This window comes from Molossus molossus, unplaced genomic scaffold, assembly GCF_014108415.1.
Source record: "Molossus molossus isolate mMolMol1 unplaced genomic scaffold, mMolMol1.p scaffold_m16_p_1, whole genome shotgun sequence".
In the NCBI taxonomy this organism is placed as follows: domain Eukaryota; kingdom Metazoa; phylum Chordata; class Mammalia; order Chiroptera; family Molossidae; genus Molossus; species Molossus molossus.
In genome coordinates this window covers 2,657,262-2,682,809 of record NW_023425344.1, presented here as the reverse complement: position 1 = coordinate 2,682,809, position 25,548 = coordinate 2,657,262, and the positions used below count along the sequence as shown (strand labels likewise).

Below are 25,548 nucleotides of genomic sequence, written 5' to 3'. Positions count from 1 at the left end.
CCCTGGGGGGACGGGGAGGCGCTGAAGCTACACCCTTCCCAGGGGCAGGGAGATACTGCTGACACCCGCACCCATGAGGGGTGACCGGGCCGCCCACGGGGCTCCAGGACACGCCCACCCCTGTGGAACCTTCTGCGGCACAGTCACTGGGACACTGGGGGTCGGGCGGCTGGAATTTTCTGGGCGACAAGGGTGGAGGAAAAGGTACAGCGGAAGGAACTCAGACCGGAGGCCTCTCCACCAGCTGCGAAGGGCGCCGCGTGGGCGTGAACAGGGTCTGAGGCAGCTCCTCGAAGCTGCTCTTTTCCGGCAGTTTCCGGCACGAGCACATCTTCCGGCACCGCCCCTGCTCTGCAGACGCCGTGGGCACGGGCCCCTGGCGAGAATGCAGGGTCTCACCTGTGAGCACAGCTGCAGGATGGCGTCCTCGACCATTTTACCCGCTCGCTCGCCAGAGAAGTAGCCACCTGCAAGCACAGCGCCGGTTACCCCGGGTCTGCGAGTCCAAAATCACCCACGCGTGGCCACCATCCCAAAGCAGCTTTTCAAACCAGCCCATTTTGTGTGAAAATGGGTTGCCATGGCCGAGCCCAGCTGAGCTGTGACCCCTCGGCAGGTGCTTCACTGAGCACCTGCCAGGGGTGGGGGCCAGGGGTGGGGGCCAGGGGTCGGGGCTGTGGGGCCGAGGCAGGCAAAGCCCGACCGGAGGCGATGGGTGGTCTGCCTGGTGCTCAGGGCCGAGGGGCTCAGGGGAGGCTGGCGGGCTGGATCCTTCTGAAGATGGGATCCTGAGAGGAAGGCACCGGCGCTGTCGGGACCCCAGGAAGGGTGCCAGGGGAGATGCGGCTGGGGTACGAGGGGCCGTCTGGAGCCGGCAGGGGCAGGACGCAGACGCCCCTCCGGGACCTCCCCTCCGGAGCCACCGAGGCGTGGCTATGGTGTGTGGCAGGCCCCAGTGGCCCTGCGTGTCTGAGGCCGCGTGTGTGCTGCAGGACCTGCTCCAGTCTGACTTTTGCTATAAAAAACCGCCAGCGGTCACCCGAGCTGGCGTTCCCCAGAGAGGTCTCCTGCCCTGCGCCTGGCCCCCCTGTGCCCACAGGCCCTGGAGTCTTCCTCTGTCAGGGAACCCTCACCACCTCCGCAGGGCGACAGAAGCCCAGAGGGAAGGGCAAAGCCGTAGGCCTCATAAGGCCCAGGTCCGCACCCAGGACGGACAGACAGACTCTCCGAGCAGACGTGCCCTGGGGCGCTCAGGGAAGCCTCAAAACGGCTCTGCACGGGGCGATCAGGAAAACTCAGGCTTTCCCCCTCCCACCAGTCCTCTGGGGAGCACCCCTCCTTCAGCAAGCCCTGGCCCCTGCCGGGCACTCCTGGGGTGCTCCCAGCCGCCTGGCTCTTCTGTGCCCATGGATGACATCCTGATGCTGCTTTGCCCTCGTGTCCCCTCCTGTGGTGTTCGGGCTCCCTCAGCCGCGCTGGGTCCCACCACACGGAACCGCAGTGTCGCCCAGAGAAGGGGGGCGCCCAGCTTGCGGGCGGGGCAGGGGCGGAGGTGCTGCGGGGCCTCACCTCGGTACAGCAGGGCCGTGTGCTGGCTCAGGGACCACAGGCCGTAGAGGGCACTGAGCCGCCGCAGCACGGCCTGCAGTGGGGGCGGCACGTCGGGCCGGTGCGTGTGCTCGTGGAATCTGCGCACCACGGTGAGTTCCAGGAAGGCCAGGGCCAGGGAGCGGCCACAGTACACCTGCGGACAGACGCCACCGTGAGCCGCAGCCCCAGGAAGGCCAGGGCCAGGGAGCGGCCGCAGTGCACCTGCGGACAGACGCCGCCGTGAGCCGCAGCCCCAGGAAGGCCAGGCCAGGGAGCGGCCGCAGTGCACCTGCGGACAGACGCCGCCGTGAGCCACCGCAGCCCGGCTGGTCGCTGGGCTGCCATCCCCAGGAAGCTTCCAGCCTCGGGAAGGGGGTGTGAGCCTGCTGGCATCTGGGTGCTAATTTCTGCCACACTCTAATTTCTGAGGACGTTTCAACAAGAAGATGCTTGAGGCGATACACTCCGAAGTGTCCAGGTTCAGAGATCAGTGTGCAGCCCGGGGAAAGAGCTGGGCCCTGGGGTCGGCGGGCTCGGGGGGGGGGGGCGGCCCCGGCACAGGTGGGCGGTGACCGGGGGCCTTCCTCTCGGCTTTGACTCCTTTGTCCACCAGGGACAGTGGTGTGAGCACATGGCGGAGGAAGATATTCTCAGGGCCCCTGAAGGCACCGGATCCCCGGAGGGTGTCCCCAGGAGCTCAGGTTGGTGCCATGAGGGAGTGGCGATGCTGCACTCCAAGGCGGGGACCCCCCACTGCCCACCTTTCTGTATTTCTCCCTTTGAACATGTGATGACGGTGTCACCTGGCCAAAAATGCGATAGGCCCTTTTTTTTAAAAAAAAAAAAAGAACCGGTTGGGTGTGTCTGGCTCGCCAGAGTCAACAGTAAGGGCAGCTGCTGCCGCAGGAGCCGGTCAAGAAAGGTTAATAAAAGTCCCCCCTGGTCAGAGAGGAGGCAGCAAGTTCTCCAGACACAGCCGTTCCCACTGTCCATCCACACCGGGCTAAGTGGCCGCTGTCCCTCAACCTGCATGGCTCAGGCCCCCGTCAGGCCTCGTGCTAGCCCCCGGGCCAGGCTGCCGTCAGTCTGCGGGAGCTGTTTCCCCCGGGCACGCTCTGTGGGTTACAGGGGGCATGTCGCCCCAGCCGGTGTGGGGATGGAGGGCAGCTGGGACGCAGTGACGGAGGCCTCGGGACAGCTCTCCGGGGCTCAGGGGGCGGAATACCCCTTGGGCCCCTGTCTCTGTGCATCCCCGTCTGGAGCTCAGAAGAGGGTCCTCATCTCCATTTCAAGAGTGAGGATCTGACGCAGGGAGGGGAGCGCGGGACAACCAGGTCCACAGCCATCGGCGTCCGAGCGCCTCAGCCCGCTGGGACCCCGGCTGGGACCCCGGCCGGCCCCGGAGGCCCGTTTCCGCCTGCTGTGCTGGTCACCGTGGCACCGAACGGGAGCACGCTGGTGCTGGCGTTGCTCAGTTCACTCCTGAGCCACAGGTTCAATCCTGGTACAGTCGCCCTAGGCCGGACTTTCCCATCAAGGCCCCTCCCGAGCCCTCACCCCTGCCCCCACCCGAGAGGCAGTGTGCCCAGCAGGTCCCCAAGGACACCACGGGCTCTGCGTCCGGCCGAGTGTGACGCTGCCCCTGCTGGTCAGGAGGACACAGCAGAGTTCTCAGAGGACAACGAGCCTCGCGGAGCAGGACCAGGAGAAGGGACACTGGTCTGAGAGGCGGCCCACACCTCCCTCCCCTACGGCCTCCCGCAGGACCCCATCACACAGGTCGCAGCTGACCAGACCCTGGGGTCACGGGAGTCTCCCCACAACCCAGCAGGGGGCACCACCGCCCCACAGCAAGCGAGGCCGCAGGGCCAGAGGGGCGCAGCACAGAGCGAGGTTTCCGGAACACACACGCACCTGAGAGTTGTTTCGAGCTTCGAAGTCACTGCTCCCTGAGCTCCGCTCCTGGGTCAGCTTCTGGTGAGTCTCCCGGAGCAGGCTGCACACCAGCCACTCGTACGCCGCCAGCGGGACTTCAGGTGGGGAAGCAGAAGGGACACCGGAGCGTCAGCAGGGGCCCAGCCTCCCCGAGGGATGGCACCGTGAGCGCCGGGCGTGCCCGGGGGAGGGGGGGGGTCCAGTTTACAGACAGAGACTGAGGCACAGGGAGGGGACCACCCGAGGGCCCCCTGGGTGGAGGCCAGGACAGGCGCCGGTGAGGGTACTTCCTGGCCTGGCCACACTACTCAAGCCCGGAGCCACGTCTTGGGTGACCACCTCACTGACATCGGCTACGCTGGCAGGTGCTCTGGTACTTAGGGTGGACGGAACGGGGCAGCCCCTCAGTACCACTGGGCGTTTGCACGGACATCAAGACAACTTTCCGGCACCCGGTGGGTGGGCCATGGTGACAGGAGGGGGCACTCCGTCCACATGGCAGCCCAGCCCTCGACCTCACTGCCCTGGAACTTGGCCTGAGGCCTCACCGCAGACGCTCTCGGGGAGCAGAGGGAGCTGCGGACAGGGCCGTGCCACGGCGGGGTGCAGGCAGGGTGGAGCCGGAGGAAGAGCAGGGTGAGGGGGGGAGGCACACGGCCCCTCGCCCTGCCCAGGCGGTGCCCAAACCGGCTCCTCCTCACATCTCAGCGAGGGCTGATGTTCCCACACGGCACTTTCTGGGGACCAGGTTCCAGAGCCTGGCGGTCCTCGGAACACCTGCCACCCAGACGTTACCACCCTGCCCGTGAGCACCGGGCACAAGGAGGCGCCCAGGCACAGGGAGAGCAAGCGGAGTGCCGGAGGGCCTGACTGGTCTTTGCAATTAAGTTGAGCTCCCGGCTGGTGAGGCTCCGTAGCTGAGCATCGACCCTGCACCAAGAGGTCGCTGGTTCGATTCCCGGCCGGGGCACATGCCCAGGTTGTGGCCCATCCCCAGTGGGGGGCGTGCAGGAGGCGGCCAATCGATGTTCTCTCTCATGGATGCTTCTATCCCTCTCTCCCTCTCCCTTCCTCTCTCTAAAGTCAATAAAGAAGAAAAATTAAAAAAAAAAAAAAGTGGAGGGTCTCGAGATGAGGCCACTGTGGGTGGGGTGGGTGGTGCGCCCAACACGCGTGCCCTTCCACAAGGGACCGCAGAGGGGACCCAGGAGGTGGCATGTGACGATGGAGGCAGAGACCGGATAAATGCAGCCAAAGCCCCGGAACCCCAGGAGCGCCGAAGACCAGAGACGCGAGGACGGACCTGCCCCCGGAGCCTCCAGAGGACACTCCCCTGCGTGCACCTCGATCCCGGACCTCCCGTTTCAGCACGGTCGGGAAATGCACGGCCTCTCCAGGGCACAGACAAACCAGGCGGCCCCGTGCGCTCGTGAGCCTCAGTGCGGCCCTTCCGACGACCCTGCAAACCCAGCGAACACGACAGAGCCCGTGGGACAAATGCGTCCTGGGCCCTCGACTCTGCCACTACGAGCCTTCCCAGCCGGACGCCGGTCACCAGCAGCAGGCTCTCCTTCTCCATGGTCCCCTCGCCCAGCAACAAGCCCAAGGGCCTCCCCAGGCCCAAGGGGATGACCCGCCGACCAGCTGCTGGCCCCCTAGGCCTGTGCACCCCGGGAGGCGCCCGCTGCAGCGGCCACACCAGAGGTGCCCACGGTGCCCGAGGCGCCCACGGTGCCCGAGGCCAGTGCCCGCTGGCTGTGCTGTGAACGTCGCGCCAGCCCGACCCACGAGGTGTCGGAAGTTGCTTTTCGTTGAAGCCTCGCTGTTAGCTGTCAGTGTTGTAGAAGACAGTACATCACGCTGCTTCGAGGTGTCCACGTGGCAGGGGGGGACCTTGGCGAGCACACGAAAGTGTGACAAGTCCTCGGATTTGGAAGCGAGAAGCCGCTGCTGGACAAATGCAGTGGGAAGCAGGCCCAGCTCACAGCCTCGCTCGCCTGGGAGGCTGCTGACGGCTCAGGGCCTCCCGATGCTGGTCACAGATGGCCTCCCAGGGCTCCTCCACGCCCCCTCCGTGCCCTCGACGCTCCTCACCATGCCCGTGCCTCCCGGGGCTCCTCCACGCCCCCTCCGTGCCCTCGACGCTCCTCACCATGCCCGTGCCTCCCAGGGCTCCTCCACGCCCCCTCCGTGCCCTCGACGCTCCTCACCATGCCCGTGCCTCCACACCCTGTGTGGCCTCATCCCTCCATGCACACGCCCCCAGCTGTCACCCTCAACTCTACTCCACTCACTTCTAGGCCTGCTGCTCGGCCTTCGTCCAGGGGCTTCTGAGCATGCCCACCGGACACTCGACTCATCATGTGACACCTGAACTCCCAGCATCGCCAGGGGGTTCACTCGCGCCCAACCACCTTTTGACCACCTCCCCTGCCCCCCCAGCCTGCCCCCTCCTGCCCTGTGCTGCCTCTGCCGGGGTCTCAGTTTCCAGGCTGACTCCAAGGCTGGACGCCCTGCGCCCACCTTCTAACGCAGGGCTCTGACCCGGGCACTGCGGCCAGCGAGGCCTGGACGCCCTGCGCCCACCTTCTAACGCGGGGCTCTGACCCGGGCGCCGCGGCCAGCGAGGCCTGGACACCCTGCGCCCACCTTCTAACGCGGGGCTCTGACCCGGGCGCCGCGGCCAGCGAGGCCTGGACACCCTGCGCCCACCTTCTAACGCGGGGCTCTGACCCGGGCGCCGTGGCCAGCAAGGCCTGGGCGCCTGGCCCCCGCTCCTCAGCTGATGCACAGCCCCAGGGCCGGGCACCACCCACTCCCCACCCGTGCCCACGTGCCCTTCACCACCCTGCTACCCGAACATGCTACTCTGGACCTCCGAGACCCAGGCCGTGAGCTGGCTTCCTGGAAAATGGCGAAGTCCCCCCAGAGCTCACCCTGCGTCTCCTGTGCCCGAGGGGAGCTGTGGCCCCGCCACATCGGCCAGTGCCCAGGGAGGGTGCAGCGGCCCAGCCCTCACTGCAGGCACAGGCTGATGCGTCCCTCCCTGGGCACAGCAAGGGACGGTCAGGGGGGGCAGCACTGAGCCCCGCCCCTGCACACACAGCTGTCAGCCACAGACAGAGCTGCGGTTACTTAATACGTTTGCAAATGTGCCAACTACAGAAAAAGTGGGCCTCGGGTCGCTAAGTGATGGTGCAGGTCCTGGGTGCAGGACCGGCTGTGAACCCATCCTCCCCGCACACGCAGGCGTAAGTCAGGACCTGGGCGCCGTGCCCGCCCCTCCCTCTCCAAAGAATCGTTTTCTTCCCTGAAGAAAGACCTGTCCTTGCAAACAGGCTTCGCTCAGTCCTGGAGAGGCCTCTCGCGCCAGTCCTGCCAGGCTCGAGGGTCATAAATCTTCTATGTAACTTTCACAAGGACCCAGCTAAGACGAAGGCCAGCCCCGAGATGCGGGCCGGAAGATCGGAGGCCCAGAGACGGGCTGGCCGCCGCCGCGCCCCCTCTGCGGTGCTCCAGGGAGAAGGCCGGGTGCGCGGCCCAGCCGCTTCCGCCAAACACGTTTCAGTTGCGTTTCTTCCCACCAGAAGACGTTTGCACTTCCTCGGACTTCTCAAAAAGTACGGCACTCAGGGAAGACAGATGACGCGGCCCGACGCCTCTCCTGGCCTCTCCTGACGCCGGGTCGGCGAGGACGGACGTGGGGGGCACGGGAACACACCGAGGCGTGAACTTGTTTACTTCCCGTTTTACAACGGGTGGTGGCTTTAGGGAAGAGAACGTTCTGGCCGGGTATGTCCCTGGAAGGAGAGGTCACCCTCTGGGGCTCTCTGCGGAGGCCGCGGGGAGGTCTGCAGCCGTCAGGCACATCTGGAAGGCGAACAAGGGCCCTCGGGTGACTGGGTGCCAGCTGTCACGAAGGCTGGTGCCCGACGAGGAACGAAGCGGTCACTGGCCGAGAAGTTTCTGGATGACGACGATGATGACGAAGAGGACGTGGACGGGGTGGACAGCTGCGCCGCCCTGCTCTGTCACTGTCTCCTCTCTGAAGGGCCACAGCTGCTAAGGCCACAGTGCCACGCGCTCTCTGTCCTTCGTGGAAGGGAGGGTGGCGGCTCCTTCCCCCAGAGGACCCAGTGGCGCCCCCAGGGGACACTCACGCGGGGGTCTCCTGCCTGCAACGCAGGGGCCCTCCTCCCCTGCCGAAAGCTCTCGGCAAACAGCGCTCAGTGGAATAAATGGCACCTCGGTGGTGATTCTGTGATTGAAATTGGAATCGTAACAAGGTTGTGTGTCTGCCATAGTGCTCATTAGTGACTGGCCACACGGTGACACGTGCCGTGCTGAGAGCTGTCCGCGTGTCAGCTCACTCATCCTCAGGAAAGTCCGAGTGCAGCCAAAGAAACCGAGGCAGGAGGGGGAGGGGAGGGGAGAGGCGGGAGAGGAACTCGCCCTGGGTCCCTAGTGGAGCCAGGTGGTCTGGGTGAGCCCAGCGCCCCCTTGTGGCAGGAGGCTGCTTGTCCAGTGTCCTGGGGTCTCAGCAGAAGGGCCCGCTCGCGACCCACCCCCGGCCCACAGAGCCAGCTGGGCACCTGGAGCAGGTGTGGGCAGTAAGAGGCGAGGCTCAGAACTCTACTGGACAGGTGACGGCAGCCTTTCCACTCTGGCTGAAACCTGCTACTTCTGACGTGAGATTTGACGGAAGAGCGGGCGGACAAAAGTGCTTCCTTCCGAGCCATGAACTGGGGGTGGGGACCTCGGAGACGAGAGCAGAAGCCGCAACCCAGTTCTTCGGGGAGACCTCAACCCGACGGCCCACTAGAAAGCTTCCGGAAGCTGGGCTGGGTCATCCTGAGCTTTGGGGCCCAACAGGCTCCAGTCCAGACCTGGCCCGTGTCCCCTTGGACAAGCCAGGGACGTCCCTGAGTGAGGGGAATGTCATGCACAAGGAGCTCTCCCTGCCCAGCCACTCCGTGCCGGTCCCGGTGGCTCCGGCCTGCGCCCGCCCCACGCCACGGCCACTGCCCTGCCTGGCCACCCTCTGCTCCTGCCTCACAGCACAAGGACGACACACCCCAGCCACCAGCTGCTCTCTGCTCGCATCACCGAGTGGCTCCTGGGGCCCTGTCCATCTGCCCTGTCCCCGCGGCCAGCCTGTTCTCTCCACCGAGACCTCAGCCACCAGGCCCCTTCCTCAGGGGACTGTCCTGGCCAGCGCTGCCGTGCGGGGCCACCGCCTCGCAGCCCTGCTTCTCTGACGGGCCTCTGGCGTCCCCCAGCGACGCGGAAGCACTGACAGCAGGGACCCGGGTCTCCGTGACCTCTGCACCCGGCGCGGGCAAGTGCTCAGTGAACACCTACAGTGAACACACGGGCCCCGGAGCGAAGTCAGGACACAGGCCTGGGGACACCCCAGCTTCCCAGGAGGGGGGCCGGCTGGGGGACTGGGCTGCCCTCAGGCCACCTGTGGGGTCGGCACTTGCTCAGTGTCCCCACGGGGAGAGGCCGGCTGACCGAACGAGGGGCACACGGGGCCATGTCGCCCGCACAGGGAGAGGCTGAGGGAGGGCACACGGGGCCATGTCACCCGCACAGGGAGAGGCCGAGAGAGGGGCACACGGGGCCATGTCACCCGCACAGGGAGAGGCCGAGAGAGGGGCACACGGGGCCATGTCGCCCGCACAGGGAGAGGCCGAGGGAGGGCACACGAGGCCATGTCACCCGCACAGGGAGAGGCTGAGGGAGGGCACACGGGGCCATGTCGCCCGCACAGGGAGAGGCCGAGGGAGGGCACACGGGGCCATGTCGCCCGCACAGGGAGAGGCCGAGGGAGGGCACACGGGGCCATGTCGCCCGCACAGGGAGAGGCCGAGGGAGGGCACACGGGGCCATGTCACCCGCACAGGGAGAGGCCGAGGGAGGGGCACACGGGGCCATGTCGCCCGTACAGGGAGAGGCCGAGGGAGGGCACACGGAGCCATGTCGCCCGCACAGGGAGAGGCGAGGGAGGCACACTGGGGCATGTCTCCCCGCACATGATGAAGGCCGAGGGGAGGCGGCACATGGGGCCATGTCGCCCGCAGCCAGGGAGAGCGAGTGAGAGGGCCACACGGGGCCATGTCACCCGCACAGGGAGAGGGACGGCTGACCACCGGAGGGCACATGGGGCCATGTCGGCCCGCACAGGGAGAGGCCGAGAGAGGGGCACAGGGCCATGTCACCCGCACAGGGAGAGGCGGCTGAGAGGGGCACATGGGGCCATGTCACCCGCACAGGGAGGAGGCCGAGAGAGGGGCACACGGGGCCATGTCACCCGCAAAGGGAGAGGCCGAGGAGGGGCACACGGGGCAATGTCACCCGCACAAGGGAGAGGCGAGGGAGGGGCACACGGGGCCATGTCACCCGAACAGGGAGAGGCGAGAGAGGGGACACGGGGCCACGTCACCGCCACAGGGACGGCGAGAGAGGGGAACACGGGGCCATGCACCCGCACAGGGAGTGAGCCGAGGGAGGGCACACGGCGGCATGTCACACCGCAAGGGAGAGGCAGGAGGATGAGGGGCACATGGGGCCATGTCGCCCGCACAGGGAGAGGCCGAGAGAGGGCACACGGGGCCATGTCACCCGCACAGGGAGAGGCCGGCTGACTGAGGGGCACATGGGGCCATGTCGCCCGCACAGGGAGAGGCCGAGAGAGGGGCACACGGGGCCATGTCACCCGCACAGGGAGAGGCCGGCTGACTGAGGGGCACATGGGGCCATGTCGCCCGCACAGGGAGAGGCCGAGGGAGGGCACACGGGGCCATGTCACCCGCACAGGGAGAGGCCGAGGGAGGGGCACACGGGGCCATGTCACCCGCACAGGGAGAGGCCGAGGGAGGGCACACGGGGCCATGTCACCCGCACAGGGAGAGGCCGAGGGAGGGCACACGGGGCCATGTCACCCGCACAGGGAGAGGCCGGCTGACTGAGGGGCACACGGGGGCCATGTTGCCCACAGCCTCATGCACAGTGCGCCTGCCTTGTCGGGAGGGAGCAGACGGGACCGCGGGTACCTGAGGAGTCCAAGCAGTCCTGGAGGCTGGTGACCTCGAACCTCTGGCCAAGGATGGCGGGGTAGGCTTGCAGGAAGTTCACGCTCTTCAGCGGGCTCTCGCAGCGGGGGCCACCTGGGAGCACACCAGTCCCATCGGGGGAAGCCCAAGCCCCAAGCACAGAGGGGGAGCCCACCCGCCCGCACGCCGCAGCGACTTCAGGAGCTGGTCCGTCGTCGTGTGACGGCACCTCCCTTCCTGCCATCACGGGGTCACTTGAGAGAACAGCTAACCTGGGGCCCAAGAACCCACGCCCCGTGTGAGTTCCGGAGCCGTCCAAGCTCGAAGGCGCTTTACCTGGCTCCATCCACCAGCAGGCCGGGCAGGCAGTGCTCACCTGGGCCCCCCCCCCCCGGCAGTGCTCACCTGGGCCCCCCGCCCGGCAGTGCTCACCTGGGCGCCCCCCCCCTGGCGGTGCTCACCTGGGCCCCCCGCCCGGCAGTGCTCACCTGGGCCCCCTCCCCTGGCAGTGCTCACCTGGGCCCCCTCCCCCGGCAGTGCTCACCTGGGCCCCCCGCCCGGCAGTGCTCACCTGGGCCCCCCCCCCGGTAGTGCTCACCTGGGCGCCCCCCCCCGGCAGTGCTCACCTGGGCCCCCCCCCCCGGCAGTGCTCACCTGGGCCCCCTCCCGGCAGTGCTCACCTGGGCCCTCCGGCAGTGCTCACCTGCCCCCCCCCCGTAGTGCTCACCTGGGGCCCCCGCCCGGCAGTGCTCACCTGGGCCCCCTCCTGGCAGTGCTCACCTGGGCCCCCGCCCGCCAGCAGGTCGAGCAGGTAGTTGCTGGTCTGCTGTAGCAGAACGTTGTTGTCCCCCTCGTACGTGCAGTTCGGGTCGTTGTCATCTCTGAGAATGCCCAGACGGTTCTCTGCAATGAATCCACACATTCTCGTCACTTCAGGTACGTGTGTGAGAAACACCGTCACTTCCGGGGCTGGGGACAAAGCACCTCCCACCTGCCCCCTGCCCCTGCCGAGGGGCCCCTGACCGCTGTGGCCGAGGCTCTCTGTAAGGCCGCAGTGCCGGCCGGCAGGGTGCGGGCAGGGAAACCGGCAGCTCCCGAGACACACTGAGCAGCACTGAGGACTCGGGGGCATGACACCATCAGCATCCCCGTCCTCGAGGGGCCACCTGGCAGAGCCTGGTGGTTGTCCCCACCAGAGCTGGCCGTCTCCTCCTGGAACTGAACGAGCCCTTCCCTCTCTTTACACGAGAAAGTCCAGATATCTGAAAAAACTCATTTTTCTCGTGTTGTCTCTCTTGCTAATCGAGGGACCCAGTTCTCTTGCACATTTTATAAGGTGCGCTTTCCAGAACCTCATCGTTGCTCCCCTTCCTCCGGTGCGTTCTGGGTGTGAGGCTGAGGTGGGAGGGGCCAGCGGGGACAGGCGGGACCCTGACTCTGGCTCACTTCCGCCGGACTGTGGTCACCTGTCACACCTGGTTGTTCCCAACTCACGCCCCACGCCACGGCCAGGCCACTGGAGGTGAAGTGCTGGGAGCGACCGGAGAAACAATCTGCAACTGGCACTCGGGCCCCGACACCGGCTGGCTGCCCACCCCGCCGGGGGCCTGGGCCAGCGCCCAGCACCGGTCTGCGTAAGGACACTGGAGGCGAGCATTTCTGTCGTCTGCGGTGCGGCAGGACTCCACTTCCTTATTCTGAACTATTTATAGCGTCTCCATGAGCTACAACAACAAACAGAAACTACAAAGGGCATGCCGAGGGGGACCGAGCGCGGCGCGAGGAGCTGTGGGCTCCAGCGTCAGCGAGCAGCGGGCGGGCGTGGGCAGCCCAGGGCACCGGCTCCAGGAGGCAGCTGTCCACAGGCTGTCGCCGAGATGCTCAAACTGGGCGAGGGCCTAAAGTGCCCCTGGAGGGGAGGGCTCTGCGGGGTGGAACATGCTCGTGGTCGCCCCAGAGGAAGTGGGCTTTTGTCAGTCAGCCCCTTAGCAGCAGGACACAGGACCGGGGGCAGGCTGGCCACACACAGTAATGACGACTGTGATGGTGATAAGTCGGGTGACCGCAGCAAACACCAGTTCCTGAGCCCGCCCGCTCCAGGGGCGCTGGCCCCTCAGTCACGGCTGGGGGCCGCATCAGCAGCCCCACTGCACAGATAAGCAGCCCGAGGCTCAGCGGGGTCCGGCAGCTGCCCACGGTCAAGCGGCTCGCGTGCTGGAGCCGGGACTGGGCCCCAGGCTCTCGGTTGCCCGCTCTCTGACCCACACGCCCGCTGCCCCAGCAGCAGCGAGGTCACTAGAAACTCACTCTCGCTTTCCCATGTTTGAGACTTGTTCGTCGGAACCAAAGCTGGTGCTAATTTACTGCCAAGTCATTAACCAGAAAGCTACGATTCAAAGGAAGAGATGTCCTCCTTCCCGCTCTGGTCTTTAGGGGCTCCCCCAGGTTCCTCCACCGTGGTCACTCTCCTGATGTCCGTGTTTTCAGAAACGCCAAGCATCGGAGAGTGGGGGACCTGTCCAGGGCAGGGGAGCAGACTCGCCGTGGGAAGGGCCAGACAGTGAACACTGCAGCTCTGTTGAGGCCACAGAACTCCACAGACAGTGGGAACACGGCCCTCAAAAATGCGCGAAGGAACGGGGTGGCCACGCCCAGTGAAACTGTTCATAAAAAGCGGTGACAGCTGGTTCGGCCCACGGGCCATCGTTTGGGGACCCTGGGTCTGGACTGAATGGGGGTAAGGACAGGAAATGGTCACACCCTCCCCCAAGAACCTACTGGCCAGGTAGCCGTGCCCTCCACATGCTTCCCGGCACTCCTGAATCCCCCGCTGGGCTGTCCATGTGGCCAGGGCCTTGCTGGCCGACACCAGGGCGTGGATCTCTCGGCCGAGCTCCACCTTGGGAGAGGAAATGCAGAGAACAGGTGGAAAGAGGCTCCGACACCAGAGGGAGGGGTCGGTTCAAGCGCAGCGTCGAAGGCACGTGTCCGCAGCAGTCCGACCCAACCCACCCGGCACGCTGCAGTGAAGACACGTGGACCCCGCTCTGCCCGGCACACAGATCCCGGGGCACAGGCTGCGGGCAGAGCCAGCTGCGGGGACTACGCGTAACTGTCCACACACGAGACACGGAGCAACACGCTGTTGAAGGTCCCCGCTGTCTCTCTGAAAGCAGGGGTCACACCCCGTCAGGGCGGTACTCTGAGGGGGGGTCGGGCGGGGGCCGGTCCTGAGCAGTCGGGGTGATGGCCATTCCGTCAAGTCTGCAGGGGGACCCCCGCCAGCCTCCCTGGGCCTCCCACATCTTATAAATACCTTTGCTTCTACCTGGTATTTATTTTTCCTTTATCGATTTTACAGAGAGAGGAAGGGAAAGGGAGAGAGAGACAGAAACAACGATGAGAGAGAAGAATGAGAACATCGACTGGCTGCCTCCTGCGTGCTCCCCGCTGGGGATCAGGCCCACAACCTGGGCACGTGTCCTGACCGGGAATTGAACTTGCGACCTCTTGGTGCAGGGTCAACGCCCAGCCACTGAACCACACTGGCTGGACTCTACTTTATATGTAATAAAAACAACTCGGAGAAAGACACACACACGCCTGCTGAGGAAGTGTTTTCAACCTCAGGGACGGTGACAATCCCCTACGGTGCCTGGCTCAACCAGGTCCGGCCAGGATAAAGCGTGCTCGCACTTAACACCATTAACAGGAGACAGAGTCCAGTGTCCCCTGGCAAAGGTTTCGATGACTCAAGCTAAGGGAAAAACATGCTTAACCCCCGCCCTCCTGGGGGGGAACAGGCCCCTGCAGACCTTGGCCAGCTCCGCCGCGCCCCCTGCTGGCCACCCTGCACCACCACGGCCTGGACTCCAGATGCCTGTGCGGACAGTCCTAGGGTACAGGCCTTTAATCCGTTTGCAAACGTGTGGTTTGTGGGTCACACCAGCCCAGGAGGCAGGGAGGTGGCGACGCAAAGGCGACTCGCACCCCGGCTACAGAGGTCAGGACGCTGGCCTGAGTGGCCTGTCTCCGGCCAGTCCTCGTGTCAGCTCGTCCCCTTAGCCGGGGTCAGGCCTTCGCGGCTGTTTACGAAAGGATCAGCCCCGTGAGATCTACTCGGGGCTGGTCACGCTGTCACAGGACCGCAGGAACACACGGCCAGCCAGGCGCTGCGTCGGCACGCCCTCGGGGAGCGGGAACGGGAACGGGAACAGGGCACGGCTCCGAGAGCTCCGAGGGCGGGCACGGCCACGGAACACGGCGGAGCCCGCGCCCCCGAGGCCAGGGGCTGGCTGACGTAACCCTGCGGAGAACAGCAGGCCGCCCTCACCTTCCTGGCGCTCTGGCCGCGCCCCAGGAGGCTCTGCTGAAGCTCCACCAGGTCCAGGAACAGCGACTTGGCAAAGTGGTCCAAGGCGTAGGTGGCCGCCAGGTACGGGAGCAGGCGCCACTGCTGAAGTAAGCAGAGACGCCGCATGAGCACACCTGCCACGGGCCGACGAGACGCCGTGCGTGGCCGAGACCGGGACAGGGCAGTGGAGGTCCCCGTCACTGTCCCACCTAGCGAGCAAGGTCCTGCGCATTGGACTCTGCCTTGGAACTCGGCCACTCCAGCTCCCAACCCCCAAACACCTCGCTCACACACGACTGCTCCGGGCAGCCCTGCACACCCGGCTCACCGCTGTCCCCGTGTTGGCTGGCACCACGTCAGCCCACCTGGGAACCAGAAAAACCAGCCCGTTGTGCCCAGAGCGTGGGACTGACCAGTGATACCGGGTGCTTTGCAGAGGGAAATGGGGAAACGGAGGCTCGCGGGGAGCCCGAGGTCCTTCAGAGGCAGGGAGCGGTCTCACTCACCTGTGCACATCCAGCTGCGGGAGGGGGAGGGGCCTGAAAAGACCTGGATGTTCCCGGATGTTAAGTGCCCGGCACTGGGCCGACTGCTTCTCACGTGCTAATGTATTTAACCTTTGTGATCACTCAAGAAGAGCGGCTACTGTCAGTTCCCGAATGAGGAAACCAGAGCACAGAGGCCCAGTGCCGTGCCCAGGGGCACACAGCCAGTACAGATGGACCTGGGGTCAGAGCCCAAGCATTGTGGCTTGAGTGGGCTCTCTCAGCTGCTGAACCACCCCGATGCCCAGGTGATCAGGTGCACAGTGACCCATGAAACCATGGAATTTGTGGTGGTGGTCAATGTGCCACGGGATGGGTGGTGGGCAGGGTGATGTGCCACGGGATGGGTGGTGGTGAGCAGTGTGCCACAGGATTGAGTGGTGATGGGCGGTGTGCCATGGGATTGGGTAGTGGTGGACAATGTACCACAGGATGGGTGGTGGTGGGCAGTGTGCCACGGGACGGGTGGTGGTAGATGGTGTGTCACAAGATTGGGTGGTGGTGGGTGGTGTGCCACGGGACGGGTGGTGTGGGCGGTGTGCCACGGGATGGGTGGTGGTGGGTGATGTGCCACAGGACAGGTGGTGGGGGGTGGTGTGTCACAGGGTGGGCGGTGTGCCACGGGACGGGTGGTATGGGCAGTGTGCCACGGGATGGGTGGCAGTGGGTGATGTGCCACAGGACGGGTGGTGGCAGGCGGTGTGCCACGGGACGGGTGGTGGTAGATGGTGTGTCACAAGATTGGGTGGTGGTGGGTGGTGTGCCACGGGACAGGTGGTGGTAGATGGTGTGTCACAAGATTGGGTGGTGGTGGGTGGTGGGCCACAGGACGGGTGGTGGCAGGCGGTGTGCCACGGGATGGGTGGCAGTGGGTGATGTGCCACGGGACGGGTGGTGGTGGGTGGCGTGTCATAGGGTGGGTGGCGTGCCACGGGACGGATGGCAGTGGGCGGTGTGCCACGGGACGGGTGGTGTGGGCGGGGTGCCACGGGACGGGTGGTGTGGGCGGGGTGCCACGGGACGGGTGGCGGCAGGCGGTGTGTCATGGGCATGAAGCATGGCACTCTGCTTTTCCTTCCTTGTTGTTAAAGCAGGTTCACGGCCATAATACAAGAAGTATTAGAAGAACCAACTGTGAACGGTACGATTTCCTGCGGCTCTCACCCAGACACACCTGTGCGTAGGTGCAGCTGGGCCCGGGCCTGGCCAGACTCAGCTGCTGCCCTCTGACAGGAGTCCCTACCGGTCCTCAGCCCCCACCCGTGAGCTGGAACGTGGTGTGAAGACCAACACGAGGTGTGTGTGGAAGGCTATTCGCTGGGATAACTGCACATCCTCCCCCCGGTGGCCTCAGCAGCCCCCGCTCTGCAGACCTGCAGGACAAGCGTCCCTCTGCTACCCTAAGTGACGTCACGGCGGACAGCGCGGCACACTGTGCTGCGTTTCCTGGGGTCAGTTCTCAGGACGGGACGGGTGGGTCAGAGCCCTGGACGTGCACGGCCACCGGCCAGAGCCTGCAGGGCTCCTCGGGCAGGCGGCCACCTGTCTCCCGGGGCCGCACCAGCACCAGCTCTCCTGGCTTCCTTATCTGGGGCATTGCACAGACTCCTTCTCATTAGACCATTTGCTAAAAGCCTCCTGCCCCAAAGGCTGCCCCTCCCTGGCGATGGCTGCCCACGCTCGCGATTCGCCTGAGCGGGTTTGCTCAACTCCCCGTCTAGCTACTCGGGGAAGTGTATTTGCACGCGCGCGAGAAAAAAGCCTGACCTGCAGTTGGTACTCGAGGACCGGCAGCTCCTCGCCCTCCGCTGGTCCAAACTGACGCCGCGTGGCTGAGAACCGAAGGGCTATGCACATGGCCAGTTTCAGGTTAGTGGCGGCTACGGTCACGATGCAGACCCGGCCCGAGGACAAGCTGCCCAGGGACGCTCCCAAGCGCTGCCTGTTGTCCTGCGGGGAAAAGCAACGAGGAGTATCAGCACGGCCACCGCCGCCACCGCGGCCACGTCAGGGAGAGAGGCGCAAGGATGGGGTGCTTATTCATCCTTTCAACCTGGGCAAGTGACCACCTGCAAGGCCCTGCCCCCAGGTGCCCCAGACACAGACCTCCAAGTGAGGGAGGACTGGGCAGCAGGGGTGCAGGTGCCATTAATGAATTGTCATGGGACAGGTGAGGAGGCACCTGGGGACGCTCAGCTCCATGAGGAAGGGGGCTCCAGACAGAGTCAGCAAGCTGCCCGCCAGTGTCTGGACTACCGGTGTCAACCCCAGACCAGATGCACAGGTGGGGGCCACCCCAGATGGACAGTCCACTGCTGGAGCCCATATTTTGTTTATAAAATGCCTCCCTTTGACCCTGTTCTCCCCCAAATCCCTCTCTCCCTAAGTGACACCATTTTAAGGGGTGTGACGTTCACCTGTGTTCTTTCAAAATTGGCAATCACCTTGTGGGCACCTCCCTTTTTTTAAACTTATTTTTATTGTTGAATGTATTACAGATGTTTCTCCTTTCCCCCCATTGACCCCCTCCTCCCGGCCCCCCTCCTGCCTTTCCCACACTGTTGTCTGTGTCCACTGGTTATGCATATATGCATAGAAGTTCTTTGGTTTATCTCTTCCCGCTCCCCCTTCCCTTTGAGGTTCATCAGTCTAACAACCAATGTGTACTTCTTCATCCCTTCATCTTTTTCATACATTCCCCCAACGCCCCTCCCATCTGGCAACCAACACAATGTTCTCCGAATCTATGAGTCTGTTTCTGATCTGCTTGTTCACTTTGTTTGTAAACAATGTTGATAGATATGTATTTATTGCCATTTTATTGTTCCTATTTTTGTTTTTCTTCTCCTTCAAGAAAACCCTTCAACATTTCATACAATGCTGGTTTGGTGGTGATGAACTCCTTTAGCTTTTTCTTGTCTGGGAAACTCTTTCTATGGCCATCGATTCTAAATGGTGGCTTGGCAGGATAAAGTCATGTTGGTTGTTCTTGTTTTTCATCACTCTGAATATTTCTTGCCACTCCCTTCCAGCCTGCAAAATTTCTTTTAAGAAATCAGCTGACAGTCTTATGGGAACTCCCTTGTAGGTAATGAACTGCTTTTCTCTTGCTGCTTTTAAGATTCTTTTTGACTTTAACCTTTAGCATTTTTATGATGGTGTGTCTTGGTGTGGGCCTCTTTGGGTTCATCTTGTTTGGAACTCTCTGTGCTTCCTGGACTCGTATGTCTGTTTCCTTTACCAAGTTAGGGAAGTTTTATGTCATTATTTTTTCAAATAAGTTTTCAGTTTCTTGCTCTCTCTCTCCTCCTTCTGGCACCCCCATGTGTGAATATTGGCACGCATGATGTCCCAGAGGCTCCTTACACTATCCTCACTTTTTAAAATCCTTTTGTTGTTCTGATTGGGTGTTTATGCTTCCTTATATTCCAAATCAATGGTTTGCTTCTTGGCTCCAACTATTCTACTATTGATTCCCTGTAGATTATTCTTTATTTCAGTTAGTGCACCTTCGTTTCAGACTGGTCCTTTTTTATGTTGTTGACATTCTCACTAAGTTCCTTGGAGGTCTCACTGAATATCTCACCAAATTCCTTGAGCAACTTATAACCTGTGTTCTGAACTCTGCATCTGATTGTTTATCTCCATTTCATTTAGTTCTTTTCCTGGAGTTTTGTTCTTTTCTTTCATTTGGGACATGTTTCTTTGTCTCCTCATTTTGGCTGCCTCCCTGTGTTTGTTTCTATGTATTAGGTAGAGTTGCTATGTCTCCTAGGCTTCCTAGGGTGGCCTGTTGTAGGTGTCCTGTAGGGTCTGGTGGCACAGGCTCCCTGATCACCCCAGTTGGGCCCTCGAGGTGCACTCCTTGTGTGGACTTGACACCCTTCTCTTGTAAGTGAGTCTTGATTGCTATTGGCATGTCAGTGGCTGTGCTCACTGACCTCTGACTACCTTGGATGATCAGCTGTGCAGGGCCCACCACACAGAGCAAGACTTACTTCAGCAGGGCTCTGGTACCGAGTCCATTCCTTGAGTGTGTCACTTGTGGAGGTGGTTGGGTGGTGGTGATTACACATGGTCTGAAGGTGTCCACTGGGTGTGCTGGCTCTGGAGCAAGGTCAGCCACTGCCGGTGTTCTACCCAGGGCCACCAGGCATAAGCTACAGAGCAGTCTGCTGATGGCTGCTGCTTGTGCTGGGCTTGGAGGTGCCCAGGCGAAGCCAAGCTGTGGACCAAGGCTGGCTGCTTGTAGTGCTGGGCCTGGGGCCACTTAGCGAGAGGTGTGGGGCTCGCTGAGACCAGATGCTGCTTGTTTGAGAGAATTTAGGAAAATCTGAAGCAGGAGCCAAGACAGGCCAATCCAATGGTAAAGCCACTGGAAAGAGCTTGGGTGGGCCTGTAAGTTGGGTGGGACAGGGCCTCAGAGAATCACAAAGCTGGGGCAAACAGTGTGAGCCAGGTTGCTGGAGCCCCAGGTATGGCAGCCCTCTGCCTGCCCATGGGGGGAAGGGCTCCCCAAAGGAACAAAGGTCTCCGCCAGCATGTCTGTCTGGGAGAAAGCTGCCCTCCAGCTTTTGGGGGGCACCCAATTTTAATCTTCTTTAAACTCAGAGCACTACCTCCGTGTCCAACAGGGTCGGTGGGTAAGGCTGGCCCAGAGCCGCCCCCGTGGGCCACACACCTGCTCTGCCCGCTCCAGCTGCCTCTCCTGGGTTCATTTCCGTATGTGATTCGGGCTCTTCTTCCAAACTGTCCCCTGCAGGCTTTGTGTGGCGCCCTTCCCGACCCCAGCAAGTCCCGTTCTCACTTACGAACGGCAGCCTGGCTGGATTTTAACATGTACGTTTCAGTCACGGCCGTCCGCGGCGGCTGTCCGCGGTGTGCGATGTCACCTCAGCTCCTGCATGCGGACATCTGGAGGAAGGGAGTTTCCCAGGCTCCTGCCGCGTGCGGGGTGCCCTCTCCGGTGGCTCTGGGGCTCCCTGCAGTCCGAGTCTCTCTTCTCCAACTTGGATGGTTACTGCCCCCCCCCCCCACTCTCTCCTTTTCTCCTCTGGAGCGCCGCCCCCAGGATTCCCAGCCTCCCACTTGTTCCCGGGCCCCACGGATCCTTTCCACGCGGGTTCAGTTCTCCGTGGGCCTCGCTCCAGCTCAGCCGTCCTGCCCATGTTGCTGTCTCCCTCCCCTCCAAGCGCAGGTTGGCTCCAGCCCGGGCGGGGGCTGCTGCCCGGCAATGTTCTCAGGTCTGTGCTGGGGACGTGGTCATCCAGCTGTGAGCTCGGGACCCTCTCGGGAGGGCAGTCGGCGTCTCTGACGGGGGCTGTGTCTGGAGAGGCCCACGCCGCACTACTGTGTGGCTGCCACTCAATGGATTTAGGGGGCTCGGAGCCCTGGACACCAGAGAACACTGTCACCCCCATTTGTGGACCAAGCAGCCTTTCACCTTTGAACTTTCTGTGGAGAACAGCAGGGGCAGGGTTGGGGGGCTCCCTACCTAACCCTGAGGGCCAGCAGGGCGGTGCGGGGGAGTGGACGCTGGTGGGCAGCCAGCCAGCATCCATTGTACGCCCAGGACCCTGGGTGGCTGAACCAGGCACCCCCTTTCTTGTTGGGGACACCGGAACCGAAACCTAGCGAGGTCCACCCCCCGGCTTGGCTCTTGTGGCCGAGCTCCTGGTGGGCACAGGGGAGCTTCGCACCTGGAGACACCTGTACCTTAAAGGGGGTGACGTAGGTGCCCTCGGGGGTGACGTCTCCGGTCTGATTCAGGAGGTCCTGGCGAGGAACCCTGACCTTGTGGAACACGGCGAACCTGAGGAAGGCAGGGGCCTCGGGTCAGACAGGGCCTGGCCGCGGCTCACCACTCCCCTGAGCCCCGGCCAAACGAGAGTGCAGGACGGCGACACAGGGACTAGTCCACAAAGACAGGAGACGGGAGAGAAGACACCAGGAGACAGAAATTTCAACACCTTGTTCTATCCAAGAGAGTAGGTTTAAACAAAGGTGGGTGTGTGCGGCAGTTCTGAGTGTGACAAACCGGCCACATGCCGTCTTCACAGAGCCAGAGGTGAGAGAGCTCCTAACACTGGCCCCCCACCGGACACAGGCCCCCCCACCGGACACAGGCCCCCCGCCGGGACACAGGCCCCTCCGTGGAGACACAGGCCCCCCCACCGGACACAGGCCCCCCGCCGGGACACAGCCCCCCCCGAGACACAGACTTCCCCCACCGGACACAGGCCCCCCCCCACCGGACACAGGCCCCCCCCCCACTGGACACAGGTCCCTCCGCAGGGACACGGGCTGCTCCAAAAAATAGAGCGTGTCAGCCCCTGCATGCCCAGAGGCCGTCACGCAACAGGAGAGGTGCCGGTCTCGAAGGGTGGGGTGTCTGGATCTCACACTGGTCTCCGAGCACAATCGACACCACCATGTGATGAATCAGCACATCGAGGTTTTGACACTCTCGGGTCAGACAAAGCCCTGTCGCCATACCCCACCGGGTGGTGGGCGAGCCGGCTCTGAAGGGTGGGGAGGACCCCACACGCTCCGCTGCTCCCGCCTGGGCCCCAGCACAGCCGTCAGGGCAGGCACGCAGGCACGCTTCCCCGCCAGGCCAGGGCCAGGCCAGGCGGGCGACCCACCTCACCACCCCCACAACAGCACTAGCTCTGGTCGCTCAGCGGTCACACTCGCCCACAGGCTGCTTTCCCTTCCCACCCACCACAGTGGCGCCCCCCCCCCCCCCCCCCCCCCCCCGTCTGCTCCACTCTGACCCAGCCTGGCTGGTGTGTCCTGTCCCGTCCCCATCCCCACCTGCACTGACCAGGGCCCCTGCTGGCAGCTCTGCCCTGCTGGGTCCCACCCCCCTTTGACTGACAGCAGCCATCTCCCCTGGTCCTTTGCATCTCCCCTCCAGCCTGTCCTGGGCACAGAGCAGAGGCCTCCAGACTGTCCCCGCCTGCAGAGCTTCATGCTACCACCTAGGGCTCTACACCCCTAAAACCATGGTGAGCCCTCAGAGGGACCCTGCCTACGGCTCCTACCACTGGCTTGCATCTGCTTGTGACCCGCACACTGGCCAGGCTCTCTCCCTCCAGAAGGCCTGCGGTGGGCACCGGTGGTCTCAAGACATCACTGGAGGGTGGTCTCATTCTGTGGTGACCACCCACTGTCCGCTCCTTGCCGAGCCACCTGCTTCGCGTTGGCAGTTTCTAGGGTCTGATTCACCCTGGACCATGAGGCATGGAGCCCGGCGCCTGCCAGACTCAGTAAGTGCCGTGGGATGAACCAGCTGTGAGGAGACAACGTCCTCCGGGCGCCGGTGTCATCTCCACAGAATTGGGTCTGGGGACTGACAGCCTTGGGGACAAGACGAGTGGCTCGTTCCAGCTCCCCCAGGGAAGAGCAGAGACCTGGGCTGGCACAGAGCGGGCTGGAGGAGACCCCTTCCCGTTCCTCAGGAAGCCACGAGGACACCGCAGGTGGGCCCTCAGCAGGCCGCGGCCCTGCTGGCTCCACGCAAGGGGCTGACTTCCACAGGTCACCCTTCGGGGGTGAGATGAAGGCCGGGCAGACCCGGTGCTCAGCAGGCCCAGCCCAGCACACCAGGCCTCTGTGGGTGCTGACGGGCTGCAGGGGGGCCGTCCGATCTGACACCCGGTTTATCAGAGCAGATGGGTGTCAACCTCCCCAGCGTGCTCCTGCGCGTCACTAGACGCCGAGGAGTGCTTTTTCAAGCATGATCCTGTAAACTCAATGTGCCATCTGTGAGGGCTGGAAGCTGTCACCTCCCTTGCCGCACGGCGACGGGACAGTGAATGTTTACACGCGCACAGGTACTCGCGTGAGCTTACAGAAAGCTGTTTCCCACCTTCTCTTCAGTATCTGTTCCAGGGACAGTTAGCCGGTGGCCGGACTGGGGGTCCAGTCTGCAGGCCAGAATTCCCAGTATCCCCAAAGGGCACGGTATGTGTGTGTGACATGGGGTGGCACGGGGAGAGTTCGTGTGCCGGGAGCGTGCGGATGGCAGGCCCTGCCTCTCGGGTGCCACTCACACCCTCCCTCCTGGGACCAAGCGCCCCAGGGCCCTCTGGGGACTTCCTCCGGCCACTTTCGAGATGGCTTCCCAAGGCCTGGACCCCGCCTCCCCACAAAGCCAGTGGGTGAGAGCGTCCTGCAGCCCAGTACAGGGTTAGAGGGTCTCACTTGAGAGAGTCTTCATTTTGCTTTTATTCGCCTACATTTATCTATAAAATTTATGTCTGCCTCTGATTTCTAGTCATCCTACATCCTTAGAAACTCTTGTGAAATGACAAAATCTAACCAATAATTTCAAGATAAATGAACTCTGACCAAAAAAAGCACTCAATTCTAACACTAATAGAGTTAGACAGCAAAGGGCATGTGAGCCCCGACAGCCGGCCCGGATGTCCTGTCTGCAGAACCCGCGCGCCCCCTGCTGGGCGTGCGCGCCTGGCTGGGAAGGAGGCAGCGCTGACCCAGGGACCCTGCACAGCTCACTGAACCTTCAAAGGCTCAGGGACCAAGTATGGCCACTCCCAGCATCTCATGGGCCTGCCGCGGAGCAGCTCCACGGGGCACGGTGTCCCTCTGGTTTGGTGGACCTGCTCTCAAAGTCCAGGGGGTGGTCACTGTGCTGCCCATGGCAACGCTGGTCTCGGCAAGCCTGGCTACACTGGCGTGACGTGTGCCCATTGACTGCTCCCAAGGCAGTGAGAGACCACATTCCGTCTCCGGAAACACGCGTCCACTGAGGGGCTCCAGTGACGATCCAGAGAACACGAAGATTCTCGTGTGAAGCCAAGTGACAGAGGCAGAGACGCTGCCGGCTGGCCGTGACCTGGCCCCTCCCCTGCACAGCGGGAGGGGAAGGCACCACCGCCTGGGGCTGCGCCGGGCCAGGCCTCAGGCACATGCAGCCCTTTCCCAGGTGCGGTCACAGGGCGGGATTTCCTGAGTCCCACACTGGGAGGCACAGACCTGTGCTGGTGTTCAAAGTCCAGGAGGGGCAGGACCTGCCACCCCCACTTCCTGGGTGGTCCCCTGGTGCCCCCTCCCACAGCCAGATGGATGCTCTCAACCATACCAGCTGCATCACGGCTGCGAGCGGAGGACAAGGGCCCCCGGGCACCCACACAGACTGGAGATTTGAGGGAACCGCTGGCCCGTCAGGTGCCAACATTCCCTAGCAGGAAGCGCACGGAGCCAGGGGTACACATCAGAAGGGTTCTGTGTGTTTGCCTTTTCTAACCACTTCCTGTTTTCTCCTCAAGCTAACTGCGTGAACTCAGGCTCCCCAGCCCTCTGTGGCATAGCCTGGGCTCGCCTGTTCTGAGCAGAGACCTGAGACGCTCCCCCTGCACCCCTGCTTCGTGGGAGGGACAGCTGGACGGAGGTTTCTCCATGCTCAGCATCTGTGCAGACCACCCGGTCCCGCTTCTCTCTCTGGAGAGGACCTGTCTCCTGACTTATACTCAAAAGGACCAGGTTTGGTCAACCAGTGAGTTCAGACTACGGACAGCAGGCTTCCCCTCCTCTGCCTCAGCACAAAGCAGCAGGTGTACGAACGTTCTCGACACTTACGCAAGACGCAGGGCGAAGGGACCCCTGGCTCTGCTCCCTCCCAGTTATACATGAGCTCATGGAAACAGGCGCAAACCCCTCGGCCAGGCTCTCCGGGGCGTGTGCAGCATCTGTGTGTCTGCGGGGAAGCACACACAGCCGCCAGCCTGGTAGCCCACCATGTGCAGGCCAGACTGTCCAGGGTCTGGCTTGGGGACTGTCGCCATGCCCACATCGCCGATGAGGAAAGGCAAGGAAGAGCTAAAGGTGGGCCCAGGATTTGAATCCAGATCTGCGTGGTCCCAAAGCTGATGCTGTGCGTGACCCTGGGCTCTAAGATCAGCTCAGGAAGGTGCCAAGGCCCTTGTGCCAGGCTCTCCCGCCCACCCTGCCCACTGCTGGGCCCCTCGCCCTCTCCAACCCTGGAGTCTACAGGACACTGCTCCCGCTACCTGGAACGCGCTTCACCCCCAAGATCAGTGTG

The 25,548-nt window shown here is 63.3% G+C and overlaps 1 protein-coding gene across 8 annotated transcripts in view; it reads right to left on the bottom strand.

Moving 5' to 3' along the window:
* ACOX3 (acyl-CoA oxidase 3, pristanoyl) overlaps window positions 1-25,548 on the bottom strand; it is a 45,739-nt gene that overhangs the window by 3,928 nt on the left and 16,263 nt on the right. For 7 of the 8 annotated variants that reach the window (XM_036272077.1, XM_036272052.1, XM_036272103.1 and 4 more), the window contains 9 exons: window positions 21,195-21,291; window positions 17,247-17,429; window positions 14,914-15,036; window positions 13,359-13,479; window positions 11,361-11,483; window positions 10,581-10,694; window positions 3,505-3,620; window positions 1,570-1,744; window positions 400-467 (listed from right to left, as the gene is read on the bottom strand). In XM_036272077.1, coding sequence (XP_036127970.1) covers window positions 400-467; window positions 1,570-1,744; window positions 3,505-3,620; window positions 10,581-10,694; window positions 11,361-11,483; window positions 13,359-13,479; window positions 14,914-15,036; window positions 17,247-17,429; window positions 21,195-21,291 — 1,120 coding nt within the window. The remainder of the gene's footprint in view (window positions 1-399; window positions 468-1,569; window positions 1,745-3,504; window positions 3,621-10,580; window positions 10,695-11,360; window positions 11,484-13,358; window positions 13,480-14,913; window positions 15,037-17,246; window positions 17,430-21,194; window positions 21,292-25,548) is intronic. The other variant, XM_036272092.1, reaches the window with a different exon arrangement.